Source organism: Mesoplodon mirus (genome assembly GCF_964341445.2).
Source record: "Mesoplodon mirus genome assembly, chromosome: 16".
Taxonomy (NCBI): domain Eukaryota; kingdom Metazoa; phylum Chordata; class Mammalia; order Artiodactyla; family Ziphiidae; genus Mesoplodon; species Mesoplodon mirus.
The window spans coordinates 37313229-37340828 of record NC_138992.1 but is presented as its reverse complement, the minus strand read 5'-3'; the positions used below and the strand labels follow the sequence as shown (position 1 = coordinate 37340828).

At 41.7% G+C, this 27600-nt stretch overlaps 1 protein-coding gene across 2 annotated transcripts in view; it reads left to right on the top strand.

The window, feature by feature from the left end:
- Positions 1-12644: 12644 nt before the first annotated feature.
- Positions 12645-27600, top strand: part of MTDH (metadherin) — a 55067-nt gene continuing 40111 nt past the window's right edge. Inside the window, exons 1-2 of one of the 2 annotated variants that reach the window (XM_082601843.1) lie at positions 12645-13345; positions 25802-25906. In XM_082601843.1, the coding sequence (XP_082457969.1) occupies positions 12965-13345; positions 25802-25906 (486 nt within the window). In that variant the 5' untranslated portion in view covers positions 12645-12964. The remainder of the gene's footprint in view (positions 13346-25801; positions 25907-27600) is intronic. The other variant, XM_082601844.1, reaches the window with a different exon arrangement.

Genomic DNA, 27600 nt, shown 5'->3' with positions numbered 1-27600 from the left:
TTCATTCTGTTTTTTTATTACCTCATTTGGGGGACTTAGTTTTATAAAATAATAGTATTATAAAGTTATTCTCAGGACATCCCTGGTGGCACAGTGGTTAAGAATCCGCCTGCCAATGCAGGGGACAGGGGTTCTAGCCCTGGTCCCGGAAGATCCCATATGCCGCAGAGCAACTAAGCCCATGCGCCACAACTACTGAGCCTGTGCTCTAGAGCCCGCGAGCCACAACTACTGAGGCTGCGTGCCACAACTACTGAAGCCTGCACACCTAGAGCCCGTGCTCTGCAGCAAGAGAAGCCACTGCAATGAGAAGCCCGCACACCGCAAGGAAGAGTAGCCCCCGCTCGCTGCAACTAGAGAAAGCCCGCGGGCAGCAACGAAGACCCAACACAGTCAAAAATAAATTAAAAAAAATAATAATAAAATAGTATTACAAAGTTATTCTATACCTTAAAGCATTCCCAAGAAATCTTTTTTGTTTGTTTGGAGAGGGTATATTTTTCTTATTTAAAAACCCATTCTCCCCCTTAAAACATCTGTTTTGGGCTTCCCTGGTGGCGCAGTGGTTGAGAGTCCACCTGCCGATGCAGGGGAAGTGGGTTCACGCCCTGGTCTGGGAAGATCCCACATGCAGCGGAGCGGCTGGGCCCGTGAGCCATGGCCACTGAGCCTGCGCATCCGGAGCCTGTGCTCCGCAACGGGAGGGGCCACAACAGTGAGAGGCCCGCGTACAGCAAAAAAAAAAAAAAAAAAAAAAAAGTCTGTCTTTTCAATACCATGTTCTGTTCCTTCGCTTTTCATTCTTTTCTTCCTTCTTTTTCCTGCTCTAATGAGTTTGCTTACTTGCCATTCCATTTCTTTTCACTTTTCATTAGAGAGCTCTGTCCTGATGAGGATCAGTCAGTCTGCCCCATTTGGAGATAATTTAATGTACTGGAGTTGCTCTCAATCCATTTATCTCTAGCCTGAGGTCATGGTGGGTAACATGTGAGGAGAGACCCACACTGGGTCAGGAGGAGCCTCTGATTTCTCCTGTGAAGTCCAGTTACACATCCTGTACCAGTGCCCACCCCACCCAGCTGTGGGTATATTTCTCTCATTCATCCAGCTCCCCACAGGGACCTGGAAGTTCAGATGCCATGGAGGCCTTTCCTGCCCCTGTCAAGGCCCCGAAGGTGTAAGTAGGGTTGGCTATGCTTTTGGCATTTTCCTTTACCTTTCCCAGGGTTACCTACTCACTTCCTCAGTCTGCTGAGTCCATTTGGAAGGCATTAATAAAAATTATCAGACCTCTCAACACTACTCCTGTGGAGTGGGTGTGAAGAAAAGAGCTACCCCCAAACCTCTCACACTCTCCTTAGCCATCACTTTTTGAAGCTTATGATGTAAAATTATTCTCCTTTGTTTGGATGCCATTCATAAATTGTTGCCTTTTTTTTTTCTTTCACTATTCCTGTCCATTTCATTCGATGGATTTATCTGGATTTATCTTGCCATTGTATTCAGAGGTCAGTTCACCCCATTTTCAAATCTTCAAACCCTATTCTCAAGGTTATGCCCAGTGCTGTCTCCTCGCAAAGAACCATTAACATAGTCTGTTAGGGAAAGTGCACCTAAATATTGAACTTCATTCTTGTTGGAACAACTAGGGCACAGACTAGAAGAAAGCATTCCAGTCATTCAAGATAAATGATTTCCTGGTGCTAAATCCTCTTAGGAGATACAAACAAATTACTCTAAATCTATATTTAACAACCTTTTCAGTTTCGGTTTTAAAGTTAGCTAAGAATAGTTTGTTCAGAAGAGATAATGGACATGTTCAAAAAGTTTCTGATATAAACTGAGATTGTAGTAACTACAAGCAATTTCAGAAAGTAGATTGTTATGAGACACAAATTCACACTCATAAATAATTCAGTTAGAGAACTAAGTGAGAAGGTAAGCTTTGAGAATTATAAAAATAAGGAAGCAGTCAGAAAAAGAGAAATAATTTTGAAATAAAGAGTACTAGTGCCAGACGTTTTCTTTCACTGTGATGCCCAAAAAGACCATAATTTCTGTTTCTACTATGGCTACCACAACTAAAAGACAGTGAAGATAGAAGTAGTATTATTAGAAGAGGAGAAGAAATGTGTGTTTCTAGTCTTTCTAATTCTTTTCTGGGCTACCAAAATTGGGTGAGAGAGGTAAGTCAGAAAACAGAAGCCCTAAATGTTGATGGATGAGAAAGAAATCACACAGAGTTCAAAGAAGCCGTAAGGAATATCTGGAAGAAACTACAAGGACTTTCAGTTTTACAAACTATGAATAAGTCTTAAGAGGTATCTCATTGCAAAATGAGGATTCATGCTAATAAATTAACTTCTCTCAACTTCTCTTTTTTCCACTAATGGAACAGTGATCGTCATGTCGTGCAAAAGCAGAATGCCAGCCATCCATGATTCTTCCCTCCCCTTTACCTCACCTCCTTACTCACTGTCACACTTTCACTTCAGTTCCACTGGGTTTAGGCACTTGGTCCCTCACACCGCAGACCACTGCAACAACCTCCATTCCGCCCCACTCTCCAATCACCACGTTTGTTAATTCATCAGTTGATCCAATATTAATATTAATAGGCATTGCAGTAAGTGTTAGGGGTACCACAGGACACAAGTAAGGTGCCCTTCCTGCCCCCATGGAGCTTATGTTCTAGCCAGGGACACCAGCAAATCAATTTTATGGTATTCTTGCCCTTAAAGACTCTACCCCAGTGGTCCCCAACCTTTTGGGCACTAGGGACCGGTTTCATGGAAGACAATTTTCCCACGGGGGGGCGGGGCAGGGAGGGTAGGGATGATGGTTCAGGCGGTAACATGAGCGATGGGGAGCAGCAGATGAAGCTTCGCTCACTTGCCCGCCGCTCACCTCCTGCTGTGTAGTTGGGTTCCTAACAGGCCGTGGACCGTGACCAGCCCATGGCCCAGGGGTGGGGGACCCATGCTCTACAGAACAATCCCAGGTCTTATCCTGTGTTATAGACCGAATTGTGTCCCCTCTAAAACTCCTACTTTGAAGCCCTAACCCCCAATGTGACCGCATTTGGAGATACTGCCTTTAAAGAGGTAATTGGGGTTAAGTGAGGTCATAAGGGAGGAGCCCTAATCTAATAGGACTAGTGTCCTTATAAGAAGAGGAAGAGACACCAAAGATTTCTCTCTCCCCCTGCACACACACAGATGAAAGGCCATGTGAACACACAGTGAGAAGGAAGCTGTCTACCAGACAAGTACACAGGAGAAACCAACCCTGAGGGCACCTTGATCTTAGACTTTCAGTCACAAGATCTATGAGAAAATTAATTTCTGTTGTTTAAGCCATCCAGTCTGTGGTCTTCTGTTACATAGCAGCCCAAGCTGACTAAGAAATCCTATTACTCTTATTCTCACCAGACAGGCACTAGTCTCTAATACTAGCCCTCAGCTCCAGGGAAGCAAAATTCTCCAAAGACACACATCTTTTCTGTTTTAAACCTTTAACCATGTTACTCCTCATCAATATTCCTGACTGTTTTAATAAAGAATGCCATTCTTTCTTTCTTTCTTTCTTTTTTTTTTTTTGTGCGGTACACGGGCCTCTCACTGTTGTGGCCTCTCCCGTTGCGGAGCACAGGCTCCGGACGCGCAGGCTCAGTGGCCATGGCTCACGGGCCCAGCCGCTCCGCGGCACGTGGGATCTTCCCGGACCGGGGCACAAACCCGTGTCCCCTGCATCGGCAGGCGGACTCTCAACCACTGCGCCACCAGGGAAGCCCGAGAACGCCATTATTTCTTAAAGCATAAATATAGGCAAAGTTTGTCGATCTCTCTCTTAGATCCTTGTACCTATGATTGAAGTCTGTTTGGAACAGGAGGCCATAACTAAAGCACTAATGGGGGTTTTCTTACTCTAATTGCAGACAAAGTCCACCCACGGAACTAAACACCTTTTAAGAACAGGAATCATAAATACAAAGTAACTGCTTGCTTGTTACATTAACATCTGTCCAGCACTTTCACATATATAGATTTCATCTGATGCCCACAGAAGAGTAGGAAGCTGACAATTATCTTGACCAAAAACTAGACACAGCTATGAAATACCATTTTAAAGTAACTAGGTATTCCATATTACAGTTTTTTTGTTTCTACTTTTTCAGGAAAAAAAATGTGTTCTAACTTATTTATCTGAAAAAGATACACTGTTTATCAAAAATGTCCTTTTTTGGTAAAGGAGGTAGATTTGTACTGAAGCAAGCAAAGCTCTCACATGTATTCACAAAATGGCTCATCAGGAATAAGGGTCACAACACAGACAAAAGGAATTTGTCCAAGTAGTAACCATACTTTACCTACTGCAATTCACTTGTACCATATTCTGAGCAAAAATAAAAGCAAACAAACAAACAAAAACACATCAAGTAATTCATCAAATTTAGGATTTCTTAGATGAAGCAAGGCCACACGGGAGTAATAAACTTATTAACTGCCAAGTTTACCTTTTCTATTACAATATCAGTTCTTTGGTCAGCTCTTGAGTATCTGAGGTTACTAATTTACTTAAACACTTTGGTCTTTCCCAGCAAGGACACCTGTGTCTTTCCCTTCTGCTCAGTCACCAGAATAGCTACTCGTTTTTACAAACTTTAGGTCTCAAATGAGGTTTGAGGTACTATTTTTTTTCTCTTGTCCTGCAGAGGTAACTTACCACCTTCTAAAGAAGTTTTCCTTTTAGTAATAAAGCTTTCACAAGTTCAGAAAAACATCTTAAAATTTAACTGAAACCTTAGAAGCTGTTTCTTTGATTTTTGAGACTATTTATATGAATGCTGCAGTCACCCTGCAGGTAAAGTTTCAACAAAGTGAACAAAAACAAAACAAAACCTTTACCTTCTTCTGATTAAAAGGATAGTATATATTCATACAAAATATTCAAACAATTCAGGAGAGTACACAGAAAAAAAGTTTAAAAACACCCCGAAATCCTACTTCCTATATGTGGCTAAACTGCTGTAAAGATTTGGATGAATATCTTTCCAGATGCCTCTCTATCCATGTATACCCATATACATATCCTAAAATTTTAATTATCTAATACTCAACCTGTTATTCTGTAACCTGATGTTTTTCACTTAGCAGTGTGGCTTTCCATGTCAGTGAATAATTGATATACATAGATATATGTCATACTCTTTAATGGCTTCATAATATTCTTGTCCTTGTGTATGTCACAATGTATACAAACAATCACCTCCTTAGGTTGCTTCCAATGTTTTGAGATTGTAAACTACAATGTAATGACTCTGTGATTCTACTTCTGCGTATTTGTCCAATTATTTCTTTTGGGCAATTTCTTAGCAATTAGTTCTATTGCTGTGTAACAAATTACCACAAACTTAGCAACTTAAAACACATGCATTATCTCAGTTTCTGTGACTCAGGAGTCCAGGCACAGTTTAACTGGATCCTCTAAGGTCTCTTCAAGGCTGCAGTCAAGGCATAAGCAGGGCTGGGGTCTCACCTGAAGTCTCACTTGCAAATGATAAGGAGTGAAAGTGTGATCAGAGCAAGGAAACCAAGAGGTACCTCCAACTCTCATCTCTCCTCTGGAGTCCATATCCATGTATACCTGCCTATTTCATATATTATCTGGATAATTTGTACTCTCAAAATCAATGTGTATAAAACCAAGCTACTCATCTATGCTGGCCAAACTTAGTTCTTTCCCAATATTCCCCATTTCAGTGAATGGCACCACCATCTGACCAGCTGGAAGTGAGAAACCTAGGAGTCATTGTTGACAATTCCTTCTTCTTCAATCCCTCGCCAAAATCTTAAGACTTCATCACTAGCTACAGAGTAGTGCTCACCATTATCCAGATATACGTTGCTCTCTCGTGTCCCAAAGCCTTCACTTTCACTGGTCCCCATGCTTGGAAATTCCTCTCCACTCTCTTCCTTCTCTTCTTAGCAACATCTTACTCATCCTTCTAGACTGAACCTAAACATAGTGTATTTGAAGTGTTCCATTGCCCCTATGCAGAAATAACCTTTCCCTTGTTGGTTATATCAAACACTTTGTAAAAATCTCATCATTCCTGTTATAGACTGGATTCTCTGTGCAGCAGACTTTGAGACAGATCAGCATATAAGGAAGTGCTCCTGGAACTAATGCCAGTGGAAGGAGGAGAAGGAAGTGGGACTGAGCAGGAGAACTGGGCTGAGATACAGTACCAACAGTCCACAGCCGAGCTCAAGGAGTACACTGGGGCTGGCGTGGTCTTTCAAAATTGACCCAGGTTGGGGCAAGAAAGCAAGGACTGTGTAGCCCAGGCTGATGGGTCCTTGGATGTGGGTTGTCCCTGAAAGGAGACATGACCTTGGCTGAGAAAGTTTTCCTCAGTAATCTTCCCCAAAGACTGACACCTAAGAGATGTCTTCTGGTAATACTCCCAGAGCTGGGGAATAAGTTCTTCATTACTGAAGCAGGACCTGGGAGGTACATCATAGCACCCAGTACAATCTTCATGCTCAAATCAATTTACTATGGCAACGCCCTCTTGCATTAAAGCTACTTAAGAAAGGGTCTGTCGTTCTCACTAGGTTCTGAGATTTTTGAGGACAGATAGCATGCATTTAAACCAAACAGCTGGGATTTAATAAAAGTCCAGTGAAGAAATGATTGAATAAATGACACAGGGAAACTGATTAACCAAAAACACAGGAGCCTAATTGACAAAACAGAGTGCCAATTTCTTCCTTTGCACCAATGTTTCTCACTCATTTTTTCGTTATCACCCCACTAAGGGCCTATTTTTTCCTATGAAATTTTAATGCCACATATATATTGTATCAATCTGCACATGTAGCATATTATATCTGTACTTTATACACTAAAAAAGGGTTTTTTTGCCCCCAAAACCAATACTCTTCACCCACATGGGAGCAATATTGCTCCACTGAGAATGTATGATTTACACTAATAAATATAACTGTGAAGAGGATCAGATTACCTAAGTCAGCTCTTCCTGTAGTAAACGAGATGCCTCATTACAAGGTAGGTATGGTGTGCTGAGCATGAAATCAGAGCAAAGGGGGTTAAATGACCTTAGGGGATATCTATTGATATGGTCTAATATACCTTTCCCCACTATAAGATCACAGCAACCCCACCATTGTATAGTCAGAGGAGCCTCCATTATTTTGCCTAGCTTCTGTGCAAACTATTGCTTTTGTCATTTAATTTTTTTTTTTTTTTTTTTTGCGGTACGCGGGCCTCTTACTGTTGTGGCCTCTCCCGTTGTGGAGCACAGGCTCCGGACGCGCAGGCTCAGTGGCCATGGCTCACAGGCCCAGCCGCTCCGCGGCATGTGGGATCCTCCCAGACCGGGGCACGAACCCGCGTCCCCCGCATCGGCAGGCGGACTCTCAACCACTGTGCCACCAGGGAAGCCCTGTCATTTAATTTTTGTCACTTAAATTACAGAGTATCTCAGGCATACAAAAAGTAGAGATAAGGGGCACTCTTTTACCCATAACCTAATTTAAGAGATAAAAACACTATAGATTCATTTGTAGCCCCGTGTATACTTCACCCCAATCCCATTTCTCTCTCTCTCTCTCTCCCTACAAATAAGTACTATTCTGACTTGGTGTTCATTATTCCCATGCATGGTTTTACATCTTTATCTATAAACCTATTTTTTAAACTTTACATACATGGTATCGCAATGAGTGTCCTTGGACATGTTCATTGCTGCACAGCATTCCACTGAATGGATACACCACAACTTTCATTTTTGTTACCATATTCACCGTCTTTTCTGCTTCCCCTGGCCCTTGCCCTCATGCCCCAACCAGTTTTTAGTTCCACACAGGTTCTTAGCAAATTCTCCAATCTTTTAAAGAGGCTTGGAAGTATCCTGGCCCTTTCAGCAACACACTCATAAACTATCTTTCAGCTTAGGATACATCTGCATAGAACTTTATTATTTACCAATTCTTACAAAATTTATTCTGAGGGTAACCCTTTCCTGACCATATCTCCAAATTCTTGGCACACTCAACTGTATTCCCTGCTTTACTGTAAAATCCTTCTCCTAGGACTTCCCTGTGGCACAGTGAAGAATCCACCTGCCAATGCAGCAGACACGGGTTCGAGCTCTGGTCTGGGAAGATCCCACATGCTGCGGAGCAACTAAGCCCATGCACCACAAGTACTGAACCTGCGCACAACTACTGAAGCCCGTGTGCTTAGAGCCCGTGCACTGCAATGAAGAGTAGCCCTGGCTCACTGCAACTAGAGAAAGCCCGCACACAGCAAGAAAGACTCAACACAGCCAAAAATAAAATAAATTTTAAAAAAATCATCCTCCTAGGTATATAATCCTGTGACCCAGGAGTTCATAACGTCAATAGCCTCCATTTTAAAGACCCAAATCAGCATTTTTCTTTCATCAGCCCTGAAAGATAAGCTACTTGAATGGAAGCTTCCTGCGTTGTTATGGGCTGAAAGTTTGTGTCCCCCCCCAAATTCATATGTTGAAGCCCTAACCCCAACATGACTGCATTTGCAGATAGGGTCTTTAAGGAAGCAATTAAGGTTAAATGAAGTTGTAAGGGTGGGGCCCTGATGTGAGAGGATTAGCGTCTTTATAAGAGACACTAGAGAGCTCACTGGCTCTCTCTCCACCATGTGAGGACACAGCAAGATAGTGGCCATCTGCAAGCCAGGAAGAGAGCCCTTACCACAACCCAACCACGCTGGCTCCCAATCTTGAACTTCCAGCCTCTAGAACTGTGACAAAATAAATTTCAGTTGTTTAAGCTACCTAGTCTATGGAATGTTGTTACAGCAGTCGGAGAGAACAAACACACACTAATCCCAAGAATTGATCACAGCGTATATGAAGAAGAGGAGCAACCAAGGGGTCGAGAACAGGGAAGACTGGGTTCTACTATGAGCTCAGCCACCCTGACACTGCGGTACGAGCCCTAACCCTTTGAAGCTTCCTTTTTCTCTTCTACGAAGTGAGAGGCCTTAGGTAGAACTTCTTCAGGTCTCTTAAAACTTCCAAACTAAGCATTAAATCACATACTGTGGGCTATGCCTCAGGCAATGACAGTGCCAGGCTTTACCCTCAAGAACTTATCATGGGGACTTCCCTGGCTGTCTGGTGGTTAAGAACCCGGCTTCCAGTGCAGGGGACGCAGGTTCGACCCCTGGTTGGGGAACTAAGATCCTCCATGCCGTGGGGCAACTACTGAACCCACGTGCTCTGGGGTCTGAGCGCCATAACTAGAGAAGCCCATGCACTGCAAGGAAAGATCCCACATGCTGCAACTAAGACCTGCACAGCCAAATTAATTAATTATTTTAAAAATAAAACTGATTTTAAAAAGTTACTATGGATATTCGCAAAGCTATTTAGTTACAAGCATATTCATGACAGAATTGCACTTAATGGCAAAAAAACAAAAAAAAACTTGTAAATAACCTAACTATCCAACAAAAAAGTATGTTAAATAAATTACAGTACAGCCAGATCATAGAATAAGTGAATATTTATTATGCAAACCTGTAAAAAAGAAAACTTTTTTGATAATTAACATCAAATATATAGTGCTGAGGACTTCCCTGGTGGTGCAGTGGTTAAGAATCCGACTGCCAATGCAGGGGACACAGGTTCAAGCCCTGGTCCGGGATGATCCCACATGCAGAGCAATTAAACCCGTGTGCCACAACTACTGAGCCTGTGCTCTAGAGCCCGTGAGCCACAACTACTGAAGCCCGTGTGCCTAGAGCCCATGCTTCGCAACAAGAGAAGCCACCGCAATGAGAAGCCCATGCACCCCAACAAAGAGTAGCCCCCACTCGCCGCAACTAGAGAAAGCCTGCACGCAGCAACGAAGACCCAATGCAGCCATAAATAAATAAATAAATAAATAAATAAATGGATACAGTGCTGAGAAACCTTAAAATCATAGATTGGTAAAAACTTTGTTAAAAATCCTATCAGTGGGAATTCCCCGGCAGTCCAGTGGTTAAGACTCCGTACTTTCATTGCCGAGGGCGAGGGTTCAATCCCTGGTTTCAGGGAACTAAGATCCCACAAGTCGTGAGGTGCGACCAAATAATAAATAAATAAATAAATATTTTTAAAAAATCCTATCGCTGAGCATGGAGCATGCCTCCCCTATACACAGCTGTTCCACGTGGGTCATTTTTCAAAAAACTTCTGTGAACTGTTTTATTGAGGTATATTTGACATAAACTACAATATCTAAAGTATACAATTTGGTAAGTTTTGACATACATAAACCCATAAAACCCACAGACCCATAAAACCATAATAATAAAGATAACATAGCCATCACTCCCCAAAGTTTCCTGGTGCCCCTTTTAAACCCCTCCCTCCCACTGCTCCTTGGTCCCACTCCCCTCCCCAAGTCACCACTGATTTGCTGTCACTATAGATTAGTTTGCATTTTCTAGTTTTATACAAATGGAGTCATACAGTACATACTCTTTTTTGCCTGGCTTCTTTCACCTTCTTTCACTCAGCGTAATTATGTTGAGATTCACCTATGTTGCTGCATGTATTTATGTCTGAGTGGTATTCCATTGTATGGGTCACTCTGACTCTCAGAATAAGCAGTCTTCATTCTCAACCCAGTTGCCTCCAGGAAAGAGGTTTCAGAAATGACGTTTTATATTTCTCTTAACTTTGCCATGTCCAAGGAATTAGGATTCTGAGTCTACTTAGGCCAGGCCTGATATTAACTCTTTTAGACACAGCTTGCTTTGTCTTTCAAAGCATTCCTTCCTTTAAATTTTACCTAAACTTCATTCTGCTGCAAGTTAATAAACCTAACTCTGTGGGGCTACTGGTATGTTCCTGGTGAGCTTCATCAGGTGGGCTTTATCAAGTGACATGAATGTTCATGACCACATCAAATGCAAAACAGTAAATAGTGTATGACTCCATTTTTGTTCTTAAAAACTTAAAAAGATGACTACAAATTATATATGAAAAATGATTATACCTGTTTTTACCAAAATACAGTAAACATTTTCTTTTTAAGATCAAAGGAGAGTCACGGAAAAACAAAGAAGAAAGGTGATAGGATTTTACATAATCAATACTTGCTAGGCTGCCAAAGGAACAGGCAAACCCAGCTACTATTATTGTATAATAGCTTAATTCATAAATCCACAGGTGTTAACCTAGAATGAGCAGTGGAACTTCTTAGGAAAGTCATCATCCTTCATGTCTCTGGAACCAAAACATAAATGTAGAATGATAAATCTACTTTCATAAATATAAGTGGAATTTGGAACCTTTTAGAGATGAAGTAGTTCCAATGACATCTTCTAAGTTTTGGTCTTGTAATTTACACAACCTTTAATTATAAGTCTGTAATAAAACTTCGCAAGAGTAGCAGTTTATTTTTATTTTATTTACCAAACTCCCTTCCACCCATTAATCACAACATGCATTACAACACAGTTGCAAAGTACGTCAAAATACTCCTAAACACATTTTTGGATTCGGTACTTATTAATATTACCCCCCTTTCTATTCTTTGAGAAAGCCTGTTTTTAGTTCACTTAAGACACTTGCTTACATGCTAATTATCATTTAATGATAAAACACCCCGTTTCCTTACAGGGAAATGTAACTTGAAAACCCTACGGCAGCCCCGAATATCATCTTTGTAACTAAGATCTGAAAATCCATTTCTTACTAACGCTACCCAGATATGGTCAACACAGCAAAAAAATAACAGAATTTTTGCAAACTCCTCTTGTGATCTTGCCCAAAAGCTTAAAATAAAACGCAACAAGGAATCTACCTCTACATGTAAAACACAATCCAGTATGCCTCTTATTATTTCTTATTACAGCTACAAACGAGTAGGAAAAGAATACTGCCCACGGGCTTTCCAACTTTTGAATTCTGGCGACTAATAGCAGCGAGAGCAAGAGCGAAGGAGAGAAACCACGCAAAAGCGCCCTAGCCAGGCAGGCAAATGGTAGACACGCGATGTGGGTAAGTTGGCCGTGAAGAGACAAACCCAATTTGTGAACTAAACCTATGCGCTGAAAGAAGAGTGACCGGTTTCAGGCTCGGCTGAGCCCACCTGGAAGCATCTAGCCGACCGGTGACCCAGGGAGAAAAAGCCGCTTCCACCCCGACACCACCACCAGAAAAAGAATGGAGAAGAGACAGCTACTAGGGCAATTTTGACCCAGACCCCGTGACCCGGTTCCTCGCTCTTCGCCCTCTTCCACACCCCCAACCCGCAGGCTTCGCAGAGAGCCCCTCCCCTGGACTCATTCAAAGCGCCACGTCTCCTAGCTCCGGGCCACCAGCCATCCCGCAAAGACTTCCTCCGGTTAACCCCTCCCAGCCACCCGCCCAGAGTCACCGATCCCCAAGGCTCGGCGCCGCCACCAGGCCCGAAAGGGTCACCGCCAACTGCAGCCGCGGAGCGCTCGCTCCAACGGCTCCAGCCCCGCCCGGCCTCGCCCGCGCCCACGTGACACCCAACGCCCCGCCCACCGGCGCCCACGTGACCCGCTGCCCTGCTCCTAGTCTACGCTCGCTGCGTGGATCGCGGCCGGAGCCGCCATTGTTCCGCCGAGGGAGGACAGCGGGGCCTGGCCCTGGCGCGGAGACGCCGCTTAGCGGCCGCCGCTGGAGACACTCCCTCCCGCCGCCCCCCTCCTCCTGGCGGCGGCGGAGTGAGGCTGACGGGGGGCACTGGGAGCCCCCTGTCCTCCTGGCGGCGGCAGCGGCCGATCCCCGGCTCCGGCGCGAGGGGCGGCCGCAATGCGCTCGGCCTGAGGCTGTCCGGCCCGGCCTTTGCTTGCTTCCCTTGACTGTTCCACGGCGTCTCTGCGCCCCGGCGTCATTCTGCGAGTGCCCCTGACGGTAGGGAAGATGGCTACACGGAGCTGGCTGGACGAGCTGGCCCAGCAGGCCGAGGAGGGCTCAGCCCGGCTGCAGGAAATGCTCTCGGTCGGCCTAGGCTTTCTGCGCACCGAGCTGGGCCTCGACCTGGGGCTGGAGCCGAAACGATACCCGGGCTGGGTGATCCTGGTGGGCATGGGCGCGCTCGGGCTCCTTCTGCTCTTCCTGCTCGGCTACGGCTGGGCCGCGGCTTGCGCCGGCGCCCGCAAGAAGCGGAGGAGCCCGCCCCGCAAGCGGGAGGAGGCGGCGGCCGCGCCGGGCCCGGCCGCTGACGACCTAGGCGTGCTGAAGAATCTCAGGAGCGAGGAGCAGAAGAAGAAGAACCGGAAGAAATTGCCGGAGAAGCCCAAAGTGAGTAGGGGAGGAGCGGCGGGAGAGTAGGGGCGAAGGGCCAGCGTGGAGCCCCTCGAGCTTGCGGGAGGCCAAACGCGAGCCGCCCCAGCCGGGACTGGAAAAGGAAAAGAGTGAGGTTAGTCGAGAGCCGGGACGCAGTCTCTCCAGGCGGAGGAGGTGATCGGTGGACACGTTTCTTGGAGAACGGTGGAAACTCAGGAAGTATGGGACCAGTGGGGAAGATGAGTGTAGAGGAAGGAAGTTAGACAGTGTGGGGTATGTTTAAATAGAAGCGCCCTGCGGTCAGGTCATTTTCGGGAACCTTGACCGCCGGAACGACATGCCAACGTCCCCGAGGCCTGCTCGGTCGGCTGCATGTGTGTGCGGAGGCTGATGGGACCTGACGGTGGGGAAGTTGTAGCAAGACTGCGCCGGGGAGGCAGAGCCTGGCTCAGGTCACACTGAGATGGGGAGATACGGCGGCCTGCAGACTCCGGGGCTGACTCGAGGCTTAAAGGTACCCGGGTCTGGACGCGCTTCCATTTTAGTTGGGACTGTTGAAGGGAGACGGTGGCCCCCTGTCATTCCGGTGCCTGTGGCAAGTGGAGGCCGGACCTGGAGCAAGGCAAGAGGGGGTCTGTTTTCTCGGGTACTCGGGGCTCCGGGGCCCTCCGAGAGAGCGCTCAGGCAAGTTCGGCGGAGCGGTGTGGGCGTTTTGAAATAGAGTAAAGGGATGACAGAGCAGAAAGGCGCAGGCTGCGCGCGGCGTTCCGGCACCGATTTACCGGGCCACGTGTGGAAATGCAGAGAGCATCACAGCCGTTTTATCTTGCCTTCGCGTTTCATTTCTGCGGCCTTTATGGCCATTTCCCCACGGTTCTCCCATTGGAACGTTCATGGTTTTATTCATTTATTAAAAAAAAAAAAAATACCGTGCAGTTGAGCAGGGTATGGAGGGTGTGCAAAATGAGAAGCAGCTTCTAACCTATGTTTATAGCCACTGGATTTAGCTCTTCCCCTTTTCAGTACGATAAAGTACAATACTGTGTGACCTGCGCTCTGATTTTTGCTGGATAGTGAGAAGTATACACGTGAGAGTTAAAGTCAGTCATGGAAACTAATACAGGAGACAGATTCAAAAATAATTCTAATATTTTGTGGACTGACAGGTGCTGTAGAGGTGTGAGCAGTATAAATGAGGGTTGGAGAGTGGGAGACTATTTGCATTGGAGACATTTAGGCAAGTTATTGGAGGAAGTGAGATCTGAGTTGAAGCTAAAGTAATGAGAGTATGGTTGGTAACAGTACAAAAGATAAGGCTGTAGTAGAGATGTGACAGGTCACAGTAACTGCATTATTAGGTCTGGATTAGACCTGCTGATTAAGAGGATGCAAGATACATGCAAGACCTGGAAAAGGATACAACTTTGTCAGTGTGAATACCACCTTAGATTAGGAAAAGAGAAAATACAAGTGATTTGGAACATAGGTAATTATATTTAAACTTGTAGGGAGTATCAAGGATTACCAGAAAGTAATGTTATGGTGGAAATAAAGAACCTGGCTCCAAGACAGGAAAGAAGGTGATCTTGAAAAAAACACATACATTAATAAGCCTAGGACCAGTGTGGATGAAGCAGGATGTGAAATTTTCAAAGCCCTGTTTGGGACGTCTGGAATTTCAGATAGACTTGGGTCAAGAGACAGGTGCTCCAAGAGCCCACCCGAAGTGCATCACAACACTTGGATGACCCATCTGAAGAAGGAACACAGACAGGCTCCTGTGGAACTTGTGCTGTGAAAAATGCTTATCAAACTTAGTACTTATTCCTTCTCCTTTTCATTTGGGTTAAGGAAAGGGGAATGAATAAATAAATCCAGTATTATCTTTGGGGAGTGGAGAATGGGAAGACTAGCGGAGTGGTTGAATGTTAATCGCGTGAGAAAACGTATTTGCCTACCTAATGGTAAAGTTGTGTTGGAGAAGTTCATCAGCAGTTACAAAACTGTGGCTTTCAAACGTTTTTGCAACCTACAGTGAAAACATTTTACATTGCAATGCCCCCCACACATGTATCAAACTATTCTATTTGTTTTTCTTTAATGATATTTGTGACCCACTAAATTGGTTTCATATTTGATTGTGAGGCGTGACCCACAGTTAGAAAAACACTGCTTTATAGGGTTAAGAAATATAAGCTTCCATTTATTTAGTTAGTACTCATATGGTTTGCACTGTGCTAAATATTTACTTGGGGAAAAGCAGGATTCTGCTTGCAAATTGAAGGCAGTAAAAAGGAATACAATATTCATATGTCTCACAGTGAAGGAAATACAAAAGTAAAAGCTTAGTTTTTCCCCAGGGAGCTGCTTATTCCAGTTGTGGAAAAAGATACCAGAAAACCCTAGTGTGGGCCCAGCTGGCCAGGAAAAACCTTATCACAGAATTTGACTTTGAAAGTGGGGAGGAGCAGGATAGTGGGAGAGACTGAAGAAACAGCAATGGCTCAGGGGAGGAAGACTTAACTCTGTCAGTCTGGCAGGAATTAAGACCTCTAAATTTGAGTAAGGCATTTAACCATGCTCCGATAAGCTTATCTTGTTTATAAATTGAAGATCTTAGTTGAGTTAAAACACTGCAGGATTCCTCAGCGTGTTAACCCTAACTACTTGCAATAGACTTTGGGGGTTTTTTTGGTCGTGCCACACGGCCTGTGGGATCCTAGTTCCCTGACCAGGGATCCAGCCAGCATCCCCTGCATTCGAAGCATGGAGGCTTAACCACTGGACACCAGGGACGTCCCTGCAGTAGAGTTACTTTGAATGCTTGTTAAATGGTGTAGATTCCTGAGTCCTACTACAGATCTTGTAAATTCAGAATCTGTGGAACTGGGTTCAGGGAATCTGCATTTTTAACAAGCTCCCTTGCCTGTGAGTCTGAAAATCATTCCCTGCAATAGGGCCATAAGATCCATAGTATAAGAGAGATTTCTAAATGGAGTCATGTTTAATCTTATGATCCATCTTTTATTACTACATCATTCTGATCAACATTTTAAGATATACTTAATTCTGATTCAGGTGGAATCAGTGATGTCAACTACTGCAGTTTTTTAAAAGGACATTCCATATTTGTTTAAATATTTTATTTTCGTCCTTTCAGTCCATCCTTTTTAGTTTTCTCTTAAATCATTGCAAATTTTACAACTCGAATTTTCAAAATTTGTTTCTAGTTGCCTTCTTTTATTTGTAGAATAGATGTCATTTAGCTTTTTTTTTTTTTTTTTTTTGCGGTAAGCGGGCCTCTCACTGTTGTGGCCTCTCCCGTTGCTGAGCACAGGCTCCGGACGCGCAGGCTCAACGGCCATGGCTCACGGGCCCAGCCGCTCCGCGGCATATGGGATCCTCCCGGACCGGGACACGAACCCATATCCCCTGCATCGGCAGGCGGACTCTCAACCACTGCGCCACCAGGGAGGCCCTCGTTTAGCTTTTTAAAATCTATTGATAAGCATTTTTTAAAAATTCTTATATCGGTTTGCTTTTTATCCCCTAATTTCTTGCCATAAGTTTTGGGGGCATGAATTGCAGTTCGTTCCCCTGTTCAAAGTGAAGGGAGTGATGAAGGGGGCGGCACTTGTCACTGGGCTGAGCTCTTGGCGTTGTTGGAAATCACTGTTTTCATACAGGTATTTTTCATGACACCTAGTTCATTGTGAGTGTTAAATAGGCACTCAGTAAATATTTTTCGCTTGACTTAATCTGCGCAGTGATATTGATGGATGTAAGATCTCAGATAACTGGTTTTTAACAATCGTTGCTTTGAATTTCAACTGGGAACAGGTAACCAAGATCATCGTCAAAGAAAATTCATTTTAGTGGACAAGTTTTTTTCATATTAGTTTAGGAATTTTCATAAAGACTTGCCATAGTGCGATTGTTAATATCTAAAAGCCCAGTAAATAAAAGAGTAGTGTTTTGTCTTGTTTGCTACTGTATAACCTTGCACGGTGCTGGCAGTCAATAAGTAATTATTGAATGCATAATATAGTAAGATGTCCCACCAAAGTATTTATGCAACATACTCCTATTTTTCATGCCTAGTAAATTCCATGTGAGCCACCTTTTTCTTTTTACAGTGGAAAATGGCTGTGTTTGCCTCATCTGGCTAGAAATTTGTAAGGTCCATCTTTCTACAGCCAATAAATCATTCTAATAGTATGCTGTGTCTTTTGTAGTCATTACTTCTTTTCCAGTTTCACTGCCACTGCCCTACTTTTGGACTTTATTACCTTTTGCTTAGGCTGTCCTAACAGCATCCTAACTGGTTTTCCTGTTTCCAGTCCTTTTGTTGCCAATCCTTTCTACACACTCATGCCAGCTAAATCTTTTAAAGCCCAGCTCTGATCACGTGACTTTCAAGTTCACATCTTTTCAGTAGTTCCCCAGCACCTGTTGAATAAGATCCAGTGACATGGCACTCAGGCCTTTTCATGATCTAACCCCATCTTAGATTTATCTCATACCATTACCCCTAAGACATTACCATTAGCTAGACGTCAGTGTCTCTTTATTCATATTATCTTCTTCTATTCATATTATTTTTTCTAAAAGGCCTATTTTTTCTGTATCTCTACCAATTTCTACCTATCCTTCAAGGCCCAGCTACATTGCTGCCTTTACTATATAAAGCCTTCTCTAGCTCCCCAGCTAGAGTTAGTCTCTTTTTTATGTTTATTTTATATTTTTTATGAGAGCTGAAACAAGAAGGCAGAGCATTGCCTGGGAATGTGCTTGTAGGATGACTCAGATCTTTTCACAGCTCTGTGCATGTCCAAGAATGACAAGTATTGATTTTGGGGTTAGAAATAAATTTTAGTGAGTAAGCAAATTTGCCAATATGGAATCTTCAAATAGTGGTGATCAACTGTTTATTTGCCTGTGTCTGTAACTGGACTATTCCTCTCATCTCCAAAACCTCATGTCTAGATGTACACTGGGTTTCTTCAATTAGAAACCTGATGCTTGTCTCAAAAACTTTAACATCGCCAAAACAGGGCTTATAATTCCCTGCCCTCTCCCAGTCTTCCCCATTTCTGTAAATGGTAAATGACTCTGCCGTTCCTTCAGTTATTCAAGCCAAAATTCTAAGAATCGTTCTTGGTTCTTCTCTTTTCCTTGCCTCCTCATCTTCACCTCATATCCTAATCCTTCGGCAAGTACCATCAGTTTTATCTCCAAAACATATATTTAGTCCAGCTATTATCACCTTAACTCACTTGTACAGCAGTAGCTTCTGTTGGCTGCCCCCAGTGCTTCCTCAACACCCTAGTAAGGAGTCTTTTTAAAAACAAGTCACAATCTTGTCTAAAACGAACATTTCAGTAGCTTTTGCATTTAAAATCTAAACTTCTTTCCTATATGGCCCAGCACCTGCTTTTTTTTCTAAGCAATTTTGAGTTGGTTTCCTCTCATTTGCTACCTTCACCTATAGTAATATTTTTCAGTTCTTCAAACTCTCACAACCCAGTACCTTTACATGAGCTGTTACTAACACTTCTGGAACCATCTTGACCCCACTGTTCTAATCAGCCTTTAGATCTCACTTTAATACTCACCTTCCCAGAAAATGCTTTCCTGATCACCCTATTTGAAATAGGCATCCCCTTTTATTTTCTGTCTTAACCTCTTATATGTGTTTCCTTTATTGTAGTTTGTAAATTGTCTAGTAACTTATTCATTTACTTTTGCTCAGGGTCTTTTCTCTCCACTAGATTATAAGCCTTGATATGGGATAGCAAGCAGCGACTGGCATATAACAGCCTTTGATAATTATTTGTTAAACTAAGTGCTGAATGAAATATCTAAAATGACATCTCACTGTTTAGTTGAATAATCTAAACTGTTATTGGGCTAAATAAATTTGTCTTTTAAGATATTCTCAATAGAATTATGTCTGTTATTCATAGGTGGTGATTTTGCCATGTCATCCCAGGTATTACTAAAGTTACGTGTCATCTACGGGATTTTCTTTTTCCCTTTAAGTCACTAGTCCCCTTAGTTTTAAGTCTTTGAAGAATACTCATTTGATTTAAAAATCCTGAGTGATAGGTAAAACAAACATTCCTGATTTTGCAAAAAGGAATCTTGAGTTTCAGAGAGATTAAGTGACTTATTCAAGGTCATAGAGCAAAGGCATTTCAAAGGCAAAACAATATTCTGATTTCTAGTCTAAGAACTCACTGTTATTTCCATTATACCTCTCTGATTTTTTTTTTAACCTCTCATTTTGATAGCATGTTCCAGGATATTATATTGCATTCAGAGAACAAATCTAATTTTCTCAGTGAGTTACAACTTTATTGCTTTTAAATTTTACTTTTAGAATCAGAAGTTTCTGCTGAAAATTATAATGACCTTTACAGAATCTCCAGAATTTTGCCTCTATTTGTTTGGTTACATGACAGGACTTTTTCATCCTGTCATTTTCTTCTGCCAGGGGCCTTGCAGAAAAGACCTTCAATAGTTCTGACAGAAAAGACCTTAAATAGTCATGCTCATCTTAAATACCAAGAGCAGCAATAAACCCTCCGAACACTTGTTTTTGTTGCACTTTGGCTTTATTGAGTATTGTACTACTTCTCAAGGTTGTGAAAGCCTTGAAAGCATTTTTAAATGATTGACACTATTATTACTATTCAAACAAAATCATAAGATCTCTGTGAGGAGTTGGTGTTATCTGACCAGTTTTATTTGGCTGCACCGCAGGGCTTGTGGGATCTTAGTTCCCCGACCAGGGATTGAACCCGGCCCTTGGCAGTGAAAGCACCGAGTCCCAACCACTGGATCACCTGGGAATTCCTCTCCAGTTTTTAAATACTCTGTTTTCTCTCCAACTATGCTAGTGGTTTTCAAACTGTTCCACAGAATGCCAGTATTCCAGAAGGTGTCCTTCAGGATCTGAGAAAGAATTACATGGATATGTGTCTGCTGTATCACCTGTAATCCTTATCTCAGTACCCGTCTGACATAAAGCCTTGAAAACCAACACTGCATTTAGTGTTTCAGAAATCATCTTTAGAATAATTTGGCCATGTGATAGGTATTGAATGTCATCTCTCTAACCTATATAAAAGTAGCCCTGAGCATCCCTGATGCAGTCAACAAAGAGATGTTTTGGAATCCCTGAAGAGGATTTAGTTTTTTGGCTAGCTGTGGAGAAGGCACAAGGATCTTTACCCTAAAGGAAATAACTCAGGATATATAGCAAGATTTTGCAAATTTGATTTATAGGCCATATTTGTAAGATTATCCTCTTAGTTTTTAGGAGTTTAAAATTGGGGTTGAATTTTAAAACAAGTTGGTAAATTACTGTGACTGAAGTTGTAGCTTGTGTGTATGTTTAGTTTATGTAATTGATATGTGCACAACATTTGGCAGGAAAAAACAATTTGTGTTTTCAAATAAATGACAAGAAATTATTCTATCTTGAATATGTATCAGCACTCTTCACAACTAAAACTAAGAAACTGACAAAGTCTTGTCCATTAAATGAGGTAATGCATGTGCTTGGCACATGGCAAATACTTGGAAATTATTAGGTCTATCAGCTAAAGATGATATCTCTTGAATTTCCATGATGTCTTGCCTTTATTTTTTTTATCATGGACATAATATGTAGTCTTATGCTTCCTGTATGCTCAGTATAATTTCCAGCTAAGAAAATTGAGACTCCAGTGAAGTAGTAACTTGTCCAAGGTGATAGACATTTGGGATTCAACCGTGGTCTCAGCTTGCCTTCAAAACTCATACTCTTCTCCTTTAAGAGGCTGGGGAATGGGGCCGGGTGGGGGGGTGCGGCGGGAGGCAGAGTACATCTTCTGTCTGTTATTTTCGTGTGCGCTCTTGTATACCTGTGTTCTTCCTGTGCTTTGGTCTAAGCTTCTCTAGGGCAGGCATTGTGCCTCACTTGTCTTTGTTTCAAGGTTTTAAGGGTTCTGCATATTACTCTACTGAGTTCATTTACTGGATATTGAGTGAATGAACATGAATGATTATTGTGTAATTTTTTTAGAAAACAGTGAAACGATAAGCAGCTTTTTAAAAAAGAAAGATAGTATGACATGTCTCTAGAGCAAGCCTGGACTATTTTTAGCCTCTGAGAGGATACATTTACTCATCATTTGTATTCTGTTAACTTCCCAAAAGAATTTGTGTCTGGAGCATTGGGCCCATTGGATACGTGTACAGTTTGTTAGCCCTCTTGACCACCAGGACTTAACATTTATTTTGAGCTTGCTAGTATGAAAAATGACTTGAATGCTGGAACATGGGATGAGGATATGGGCCATCATAGCTTTGGAGAGGAAAGGATATTGAAGGAAAGAAACTTTCTTGAGCAAGTAAAGCATGCTTTCACATGTTTTCTCATTTACTGTCACTTTAACAAGTTACATAAGACAAGTTACATATTTTCTTCGTATTTACAGATGATGAAGTTGAGGGTTAAGTCAAGGAAAATGCTTAAAGTCACGGTGATTAAATATGGAAGTTGGGCCTTAATCCCAGGTTGTCCATTCTAAAGCCCGTAGTCTTTTCATATTTCACTTTTTTTTTTGGTAGTTAGCAGGCTGCCCTTCTAGTTTCTAAACTTAAGAAGTGGACTTCCCTGGTGGTGCAGTGGTTAAAAATCCACCTGCCAATTCAGGGAACACGGGTTCGGGAAGATCCCACATTCCGCAGAGCAACTAAGCTCGTGTGCCACAACTACTGAGCCTGCGCTCTAGAGCTCACGGGTGACAACTGTTGAACCCACGAGCCACAACTGCTGAGCCCATGAGCCACAACTGCTGAGCCCACGTGCCACAACTGCTGAAGCCCGGGCGCCTAGAGCCCATGCTCCGCAACAAGAGAAGCCACCGCGATGAGAAGCCCACACACCGCAACAAAGAGTAGCCCCACTTGCTGCAACTAGAGAGCCCGCGCGCAGCAATGAAAACCCAACAGCCAAAACTAAATAAAATTAATTTTTTAAAAAAATTAAAAAATAAATAAATAAACTTAAGAAGTTTCCAAGTAATTTGAAGTCATGGTTTTTACATTTCGTGGCTAAAAATAAAATTTATATAACTAAGTGAAAATAGGATTCTAAATGCTTTCATTTTAGAAGTGTCAAATGTTAAACCTTGTATATGCTTACCTTAGCTATAGATTCTTCTGCAATTTAGAATCAGTTTAACAGATATATAAAGGCCATTCAAATGGAGTAGAAGTCTATTATTAAGCATATCTTCTTATTCTGAACCTTAAAACTCCCAGAGGGCAGATTCCTTTCATATGTCCTTGTCCCCGAGGTCCCTAGCTCAGTGCCTTGTACTTAAGTACTTAATAAACGTTTATGGAATTAGTAAATTGGAGATTGACTAACGTGAAGAATTTTATTTCCTTGAGTAGTTATCAAATAAGAGCCTGTTCCCCTGCTGTGTGGCCCCCTCCTCCATTTTATTTTCCTGATTGTCAGCTAGGTGTCTTCATTCTGCTTTATCACCCTCCCAACACACACGTTCTTTTGTGAATGTATTTTTTACAAGGATCTGGGATGGGGGTTGAGGGAATGTTTAATAATAAGGCTGACATGGCATTGTCTACAAGTTTATCCATGTAAGAAATGATTATATCATTTTTCTGTTACTGGTTGATTTTCACCAAATTTGAAGGACATTTTGGGGTGGTCTAATTTAAAATATAGATTGCATGCTATATGTAAAATTAACTTTGGTTGGCCCTGGAGGGGAACACCTCAAAATTTTCCAGAGAATTTTAAACCGGGGTACAGCAAGAGCCCATGTAATTCTAACCTGTAGAAACAACACCATATATATTATAAAGTCTCTGTGATCAGAGAAGATACTTTCATGTAAAACCCAGCATGGAAGTCGCATTGGATTTGAAGTGTTAGTTTGCGATTAGTTCTTTTCATGTGAGCAGATCTACATAGTATGCTTCCATTTAGGGATTTGCTCATTTAAATGTGGTTAATGCTTTACCAGGACAAGGCTTCCTTGACCAGCTAGTAGAGATCAGGTTAGTGCTGTTGATAGGTAGGAGAGGCACAGCCACCATAATGTATCCTCTTTTCCTGCTACCTAAGAATGCTGTTGACTTTTCCCTTGGGATAGGGGGCTTATTATTTCATGGTGTCAGGCATTTGTGGGGAGCTGTTGATGACTTACGGAACCCCAATAGTTATGAGACCTATATAAAGCCCAAAAGTTAGTGGAAAATTGGGAAATCTGCATAGACCAGAGGGAACAGCTGCAGTTGTAGCTGCTACATAAGTCGTTGCAAAGAAGGAAGTAAAATTGGCGCAGGTTGGAATGTGGGACCACCTTTGGCTTGCTGATCATTGCAGAGCCTGTGAAATGGAGACTGAGTGTTCCTCTGTTGGTCACTGATTGAGGACTTCAGACTTTGTATTTGTCCAGAAGGAAAGATTGTTTCATCTTTCATTTGGGAGGCTCTATCAGCATTGTTTGCAGTTGTCTCAAAGGAATTGCATTGAAATTTTTAGCGGTTTTTAAGATAGTTTTTAACCACTTAATTTCACCTTTTTACAGTTAGTATATAAATTAAAATGACTCAGTTTAGTCATTTACATGAGTAAAATGGAGGTATCATATAAGTGACTATGATAGTTTGCTGAAGGAATTAGTTAAATGAAGTTTCATAGATGTGAGGCTTGTGAGCTGCCACGTGAAGAGAGGGAAACTGTGTGGACTTAGAGCTGTAAAATTGGTCAGTTGGAGTAAAGCTTACATGGAAAGGTGAGGATGACCCCGGAAAATCAGAAAAAGTAAGTTTGACTAGTCTGAAATAAGAAATGGCATACGAGAACTGACAAGTAAGATGGTGATACTGGAAAGTAGACTTAAATAAAGTTTTATATTCCTGATGTGGATATGGCTCTAAGCCCAAATCCCTTTCTGGGGTTTCTGACCTTTCTCAATGCATTGTCTCCTCCACCCCTCCCTGCCCCCGCTATATACATAAACACAGAGAAATGAGAAGAGACAGCATTAAAGTGGCAAAACAGCCCAGAGGAAAGAAAACCAAACCAAGAGGAAGACACCTGGTTTCAACATTAGCTGTCTGACTTTAACAAGTTGCGTAAGACTCAGCATATTAAATTTGAGTTAATTAGGAAATTAATCAGCTAAAAGCTTTTGTTTGGATTTTTCTGCAATAAATCTTTGGAAAGCCTGCAGATTGAGTTTTGGAATATTAATGGTTTCTCTTTCCAACTGCATATCCCTGATAATTTTGCACAAATGCAGGTAATGTCACATTAGAAAAACTGAACATTCATATTGTTTTCGTGACTATAGCTCTGCTGTAATAAGTAATCTGGTGGAAATCTGTTCTGCAAGAACTAGAAATAAAGCAATTTAAACTAGTATATTGATTTACTAACTTACTGTGTTGAATATGAGAAGAATGGACAAGTGAAAAGTAGTAGTAAGATCCAGAAAGGTTAGAAATGCAGACACCTGGGAGATACCTGGGCCCTTTTCTTCAAAGTTCTGAATCTAAGTATATTTCTGGTGATGGGGCTCAGAAATGCTTCAGTTAAAAAACAAAACCCAAACTAGTGATTCTGATTAAAAGCCAGAATTGGTGTTCACAGACTTAATTCTACTCATGAACACCTCTAAGTGCTGTCATTTTATTTTGGGGATGTTAGGAAAACTGAGGTAGCCTTTTTAAACTGTGGCAGTGGGTTAATAAAGCTTCTTAATCCTAGAATAGTAGAGCTATTAGATTGTAAGATTACAGGGGACATTAGCGGTTATCTAATACAGAGACCAACAAACTGTGGTCCATGGACCAAATCTGGCCCTCCACCTGTGTTTGTAAAGTTTTTTTGTAACACAGACATACTCATTCCTTTATGTATCATCTATGGCTGCTTTTGTGCTACAGTAGCATAGTTTTGTAGTTGCGACAGAGACTCCATAGCTCACAAAGACTAAAATATTTTCTATCTGGCCCTTTATCAAAAAAGTTTGTGGTCTTTTGAATAGATCAGACCTATCATTTTTATAGATGTAGAAACAAAACTCAAAGATAACGAGTGAAATACTCTGAGATTACACAGCCAATTGGTGGTCAGAGTGCAAAGACAATTTAGTTCTTTTTCCTGCTTCCATTCCACTATTTTTTGTTGGAGGTACTGATGCCTGGGTGAAATCAGAAAATAAATTTGTGGTGCAGTTTTGCTTATAAGTTCATTCTTTATTATATTACAAGATGTAGTTCCTGGGGACAATAGTCTTAGATAACACAGCTGTACAAAAATCTTTTTAATTTGGGTCGGGGGTAGAATTTGATTGATGTATATTCTGTGTCCTGAGTACAAATCTTTGATTTGCTCTGCCAAGCAGTTTGATAACAGAATCCATTATTGTTGCTGTGCAGCCAAACGGACGGACCATCGAAGTGGCTGAGGAAGAGGTCGTCCGAACTCCTCGGAGTGCAGCAGCAGCCAAGCAGCCGTTAGAGACACACAAGAAAAATGAAAAGGTCAGTTGGGAGCATGTGAAATTATCTGCAAGGCTCTTAATAAAGAGAGTGACATATAAAATGTTACGTGTACACCCCCATTTAAGGAAAACTAAAAATCAGAATTTATCATAGCGGATGGATGGGTGGTGGAGGTTTAAGTAAGTTGGTTTTGTTTGTTCGTTTGTTTTTTAAGGAGGGATGTATCACCAAGTATTTTAAACATTGCTGTGACATCATTAAATTTTCTTTTTGCCAGAAACAATTTATTCATGACTTGAACATCTTTTATATGAGTAAGGTTCCAGATATGTAACATACCTCTTATTGGAAAACAAAATTGTGATACCTTTGTTAATAGTGCACTTTTGTCATGGAAAGCTTGGCAAAATTGTTCGATGGTATTAAGTGTTAATATAGATTTCTATTGTGACAGCGACATAATCATCTACTTATTAGATACAATTTGAATTTGTTTAACAAAGGAAAATATTCTGTACTCAGGTCATTATTAAAAGGTTTGGATGTGCACTCTTAAGTTTTCAAATAACAATCTATTATACCCCATTAATGGTACATTCCTGGGATTTTATTCATTTTCCAGTTCCCAGTGTTAGAACCGACCCGTTTTTATTTGACTTAATTTAGTTTGTAAGTAGGCAAAATGTACAAGACTCTGTTAACAGTGGTACCTCCTGCTGTGGGCGAGAGACTTTTTATTTAATTCTTTTTGGTACCTTAAAAGCTGCAACCTCCCCCCACCCTTTTTTTTTTTTAACCCTTGCATGCATAACTCCTTTTCAGGGAAAACGAACAAAAAAACAACCACAGGTAGGTAAGTGGTTTCTAGGAACCAAGGTGCCACAACTCCAGCCCCGTAGAGTAGTGGTGTGAAGTGGTTGGTACAGTTTCTTAATGCTCATAATTTCAAAATACCACTGAAGAACTGGTGAGATCAATTCTGCCCTGTAACCCGGTGAAATTGGTCTAGGGCCAAGACAGCTGCAGGTAGGATGGCTTAAAATGAAGGATGGTTGTGGGAAAGAATTAAATATATGTCTGACCTTGCCTTTGGCAGAAAAATAAATAGTAAATTACTTTTATTAACAAATAAGCATACAATTTAGGGATTTTGAATTTACACTGTGACTAGTTTATATGCTTAATGTAGATGTATACTTCTCCCATCTAGTGTTTCCTTGTTCCTGGGCTTTCTCTCTACTAGTGAGCATTTTATACTTAACTCCTGCTTCCACTCCCTGAATTACCCTGAAAAATCTGTAGTTGGAATAATTAATCAACTACCATTCATCTCTGATTGATTAATTATATATAGATTGTATGTATCGGGATGTAAAACCGTAGTTTAAAGTTTTAAATCATTCTGAAATCTCTTATGTTAGAAAGTAATTATAATGGTTGACATTTGTTAAGTATCTATAACATGGCAGGCACTGTGCAAGGTGAGGTATGTGTATATATCGTACATATTTACTTCATACATAATTACTTATTTAATTATAAGTAAATATATTTACATATAATATAGTAGGGACAACTTATTGGGCACTTACTGGGTGTACTTTTAAGACTTTATAGAATATTTATACATGTTGCTTTAATTATCCTCGCAAGAATGCTGAGGAGGTGGTATCATACCTATCTTACAAATAAGAAACCTGAGGCTTAAGTTACCTAAGCTTTTAAAAGTACAG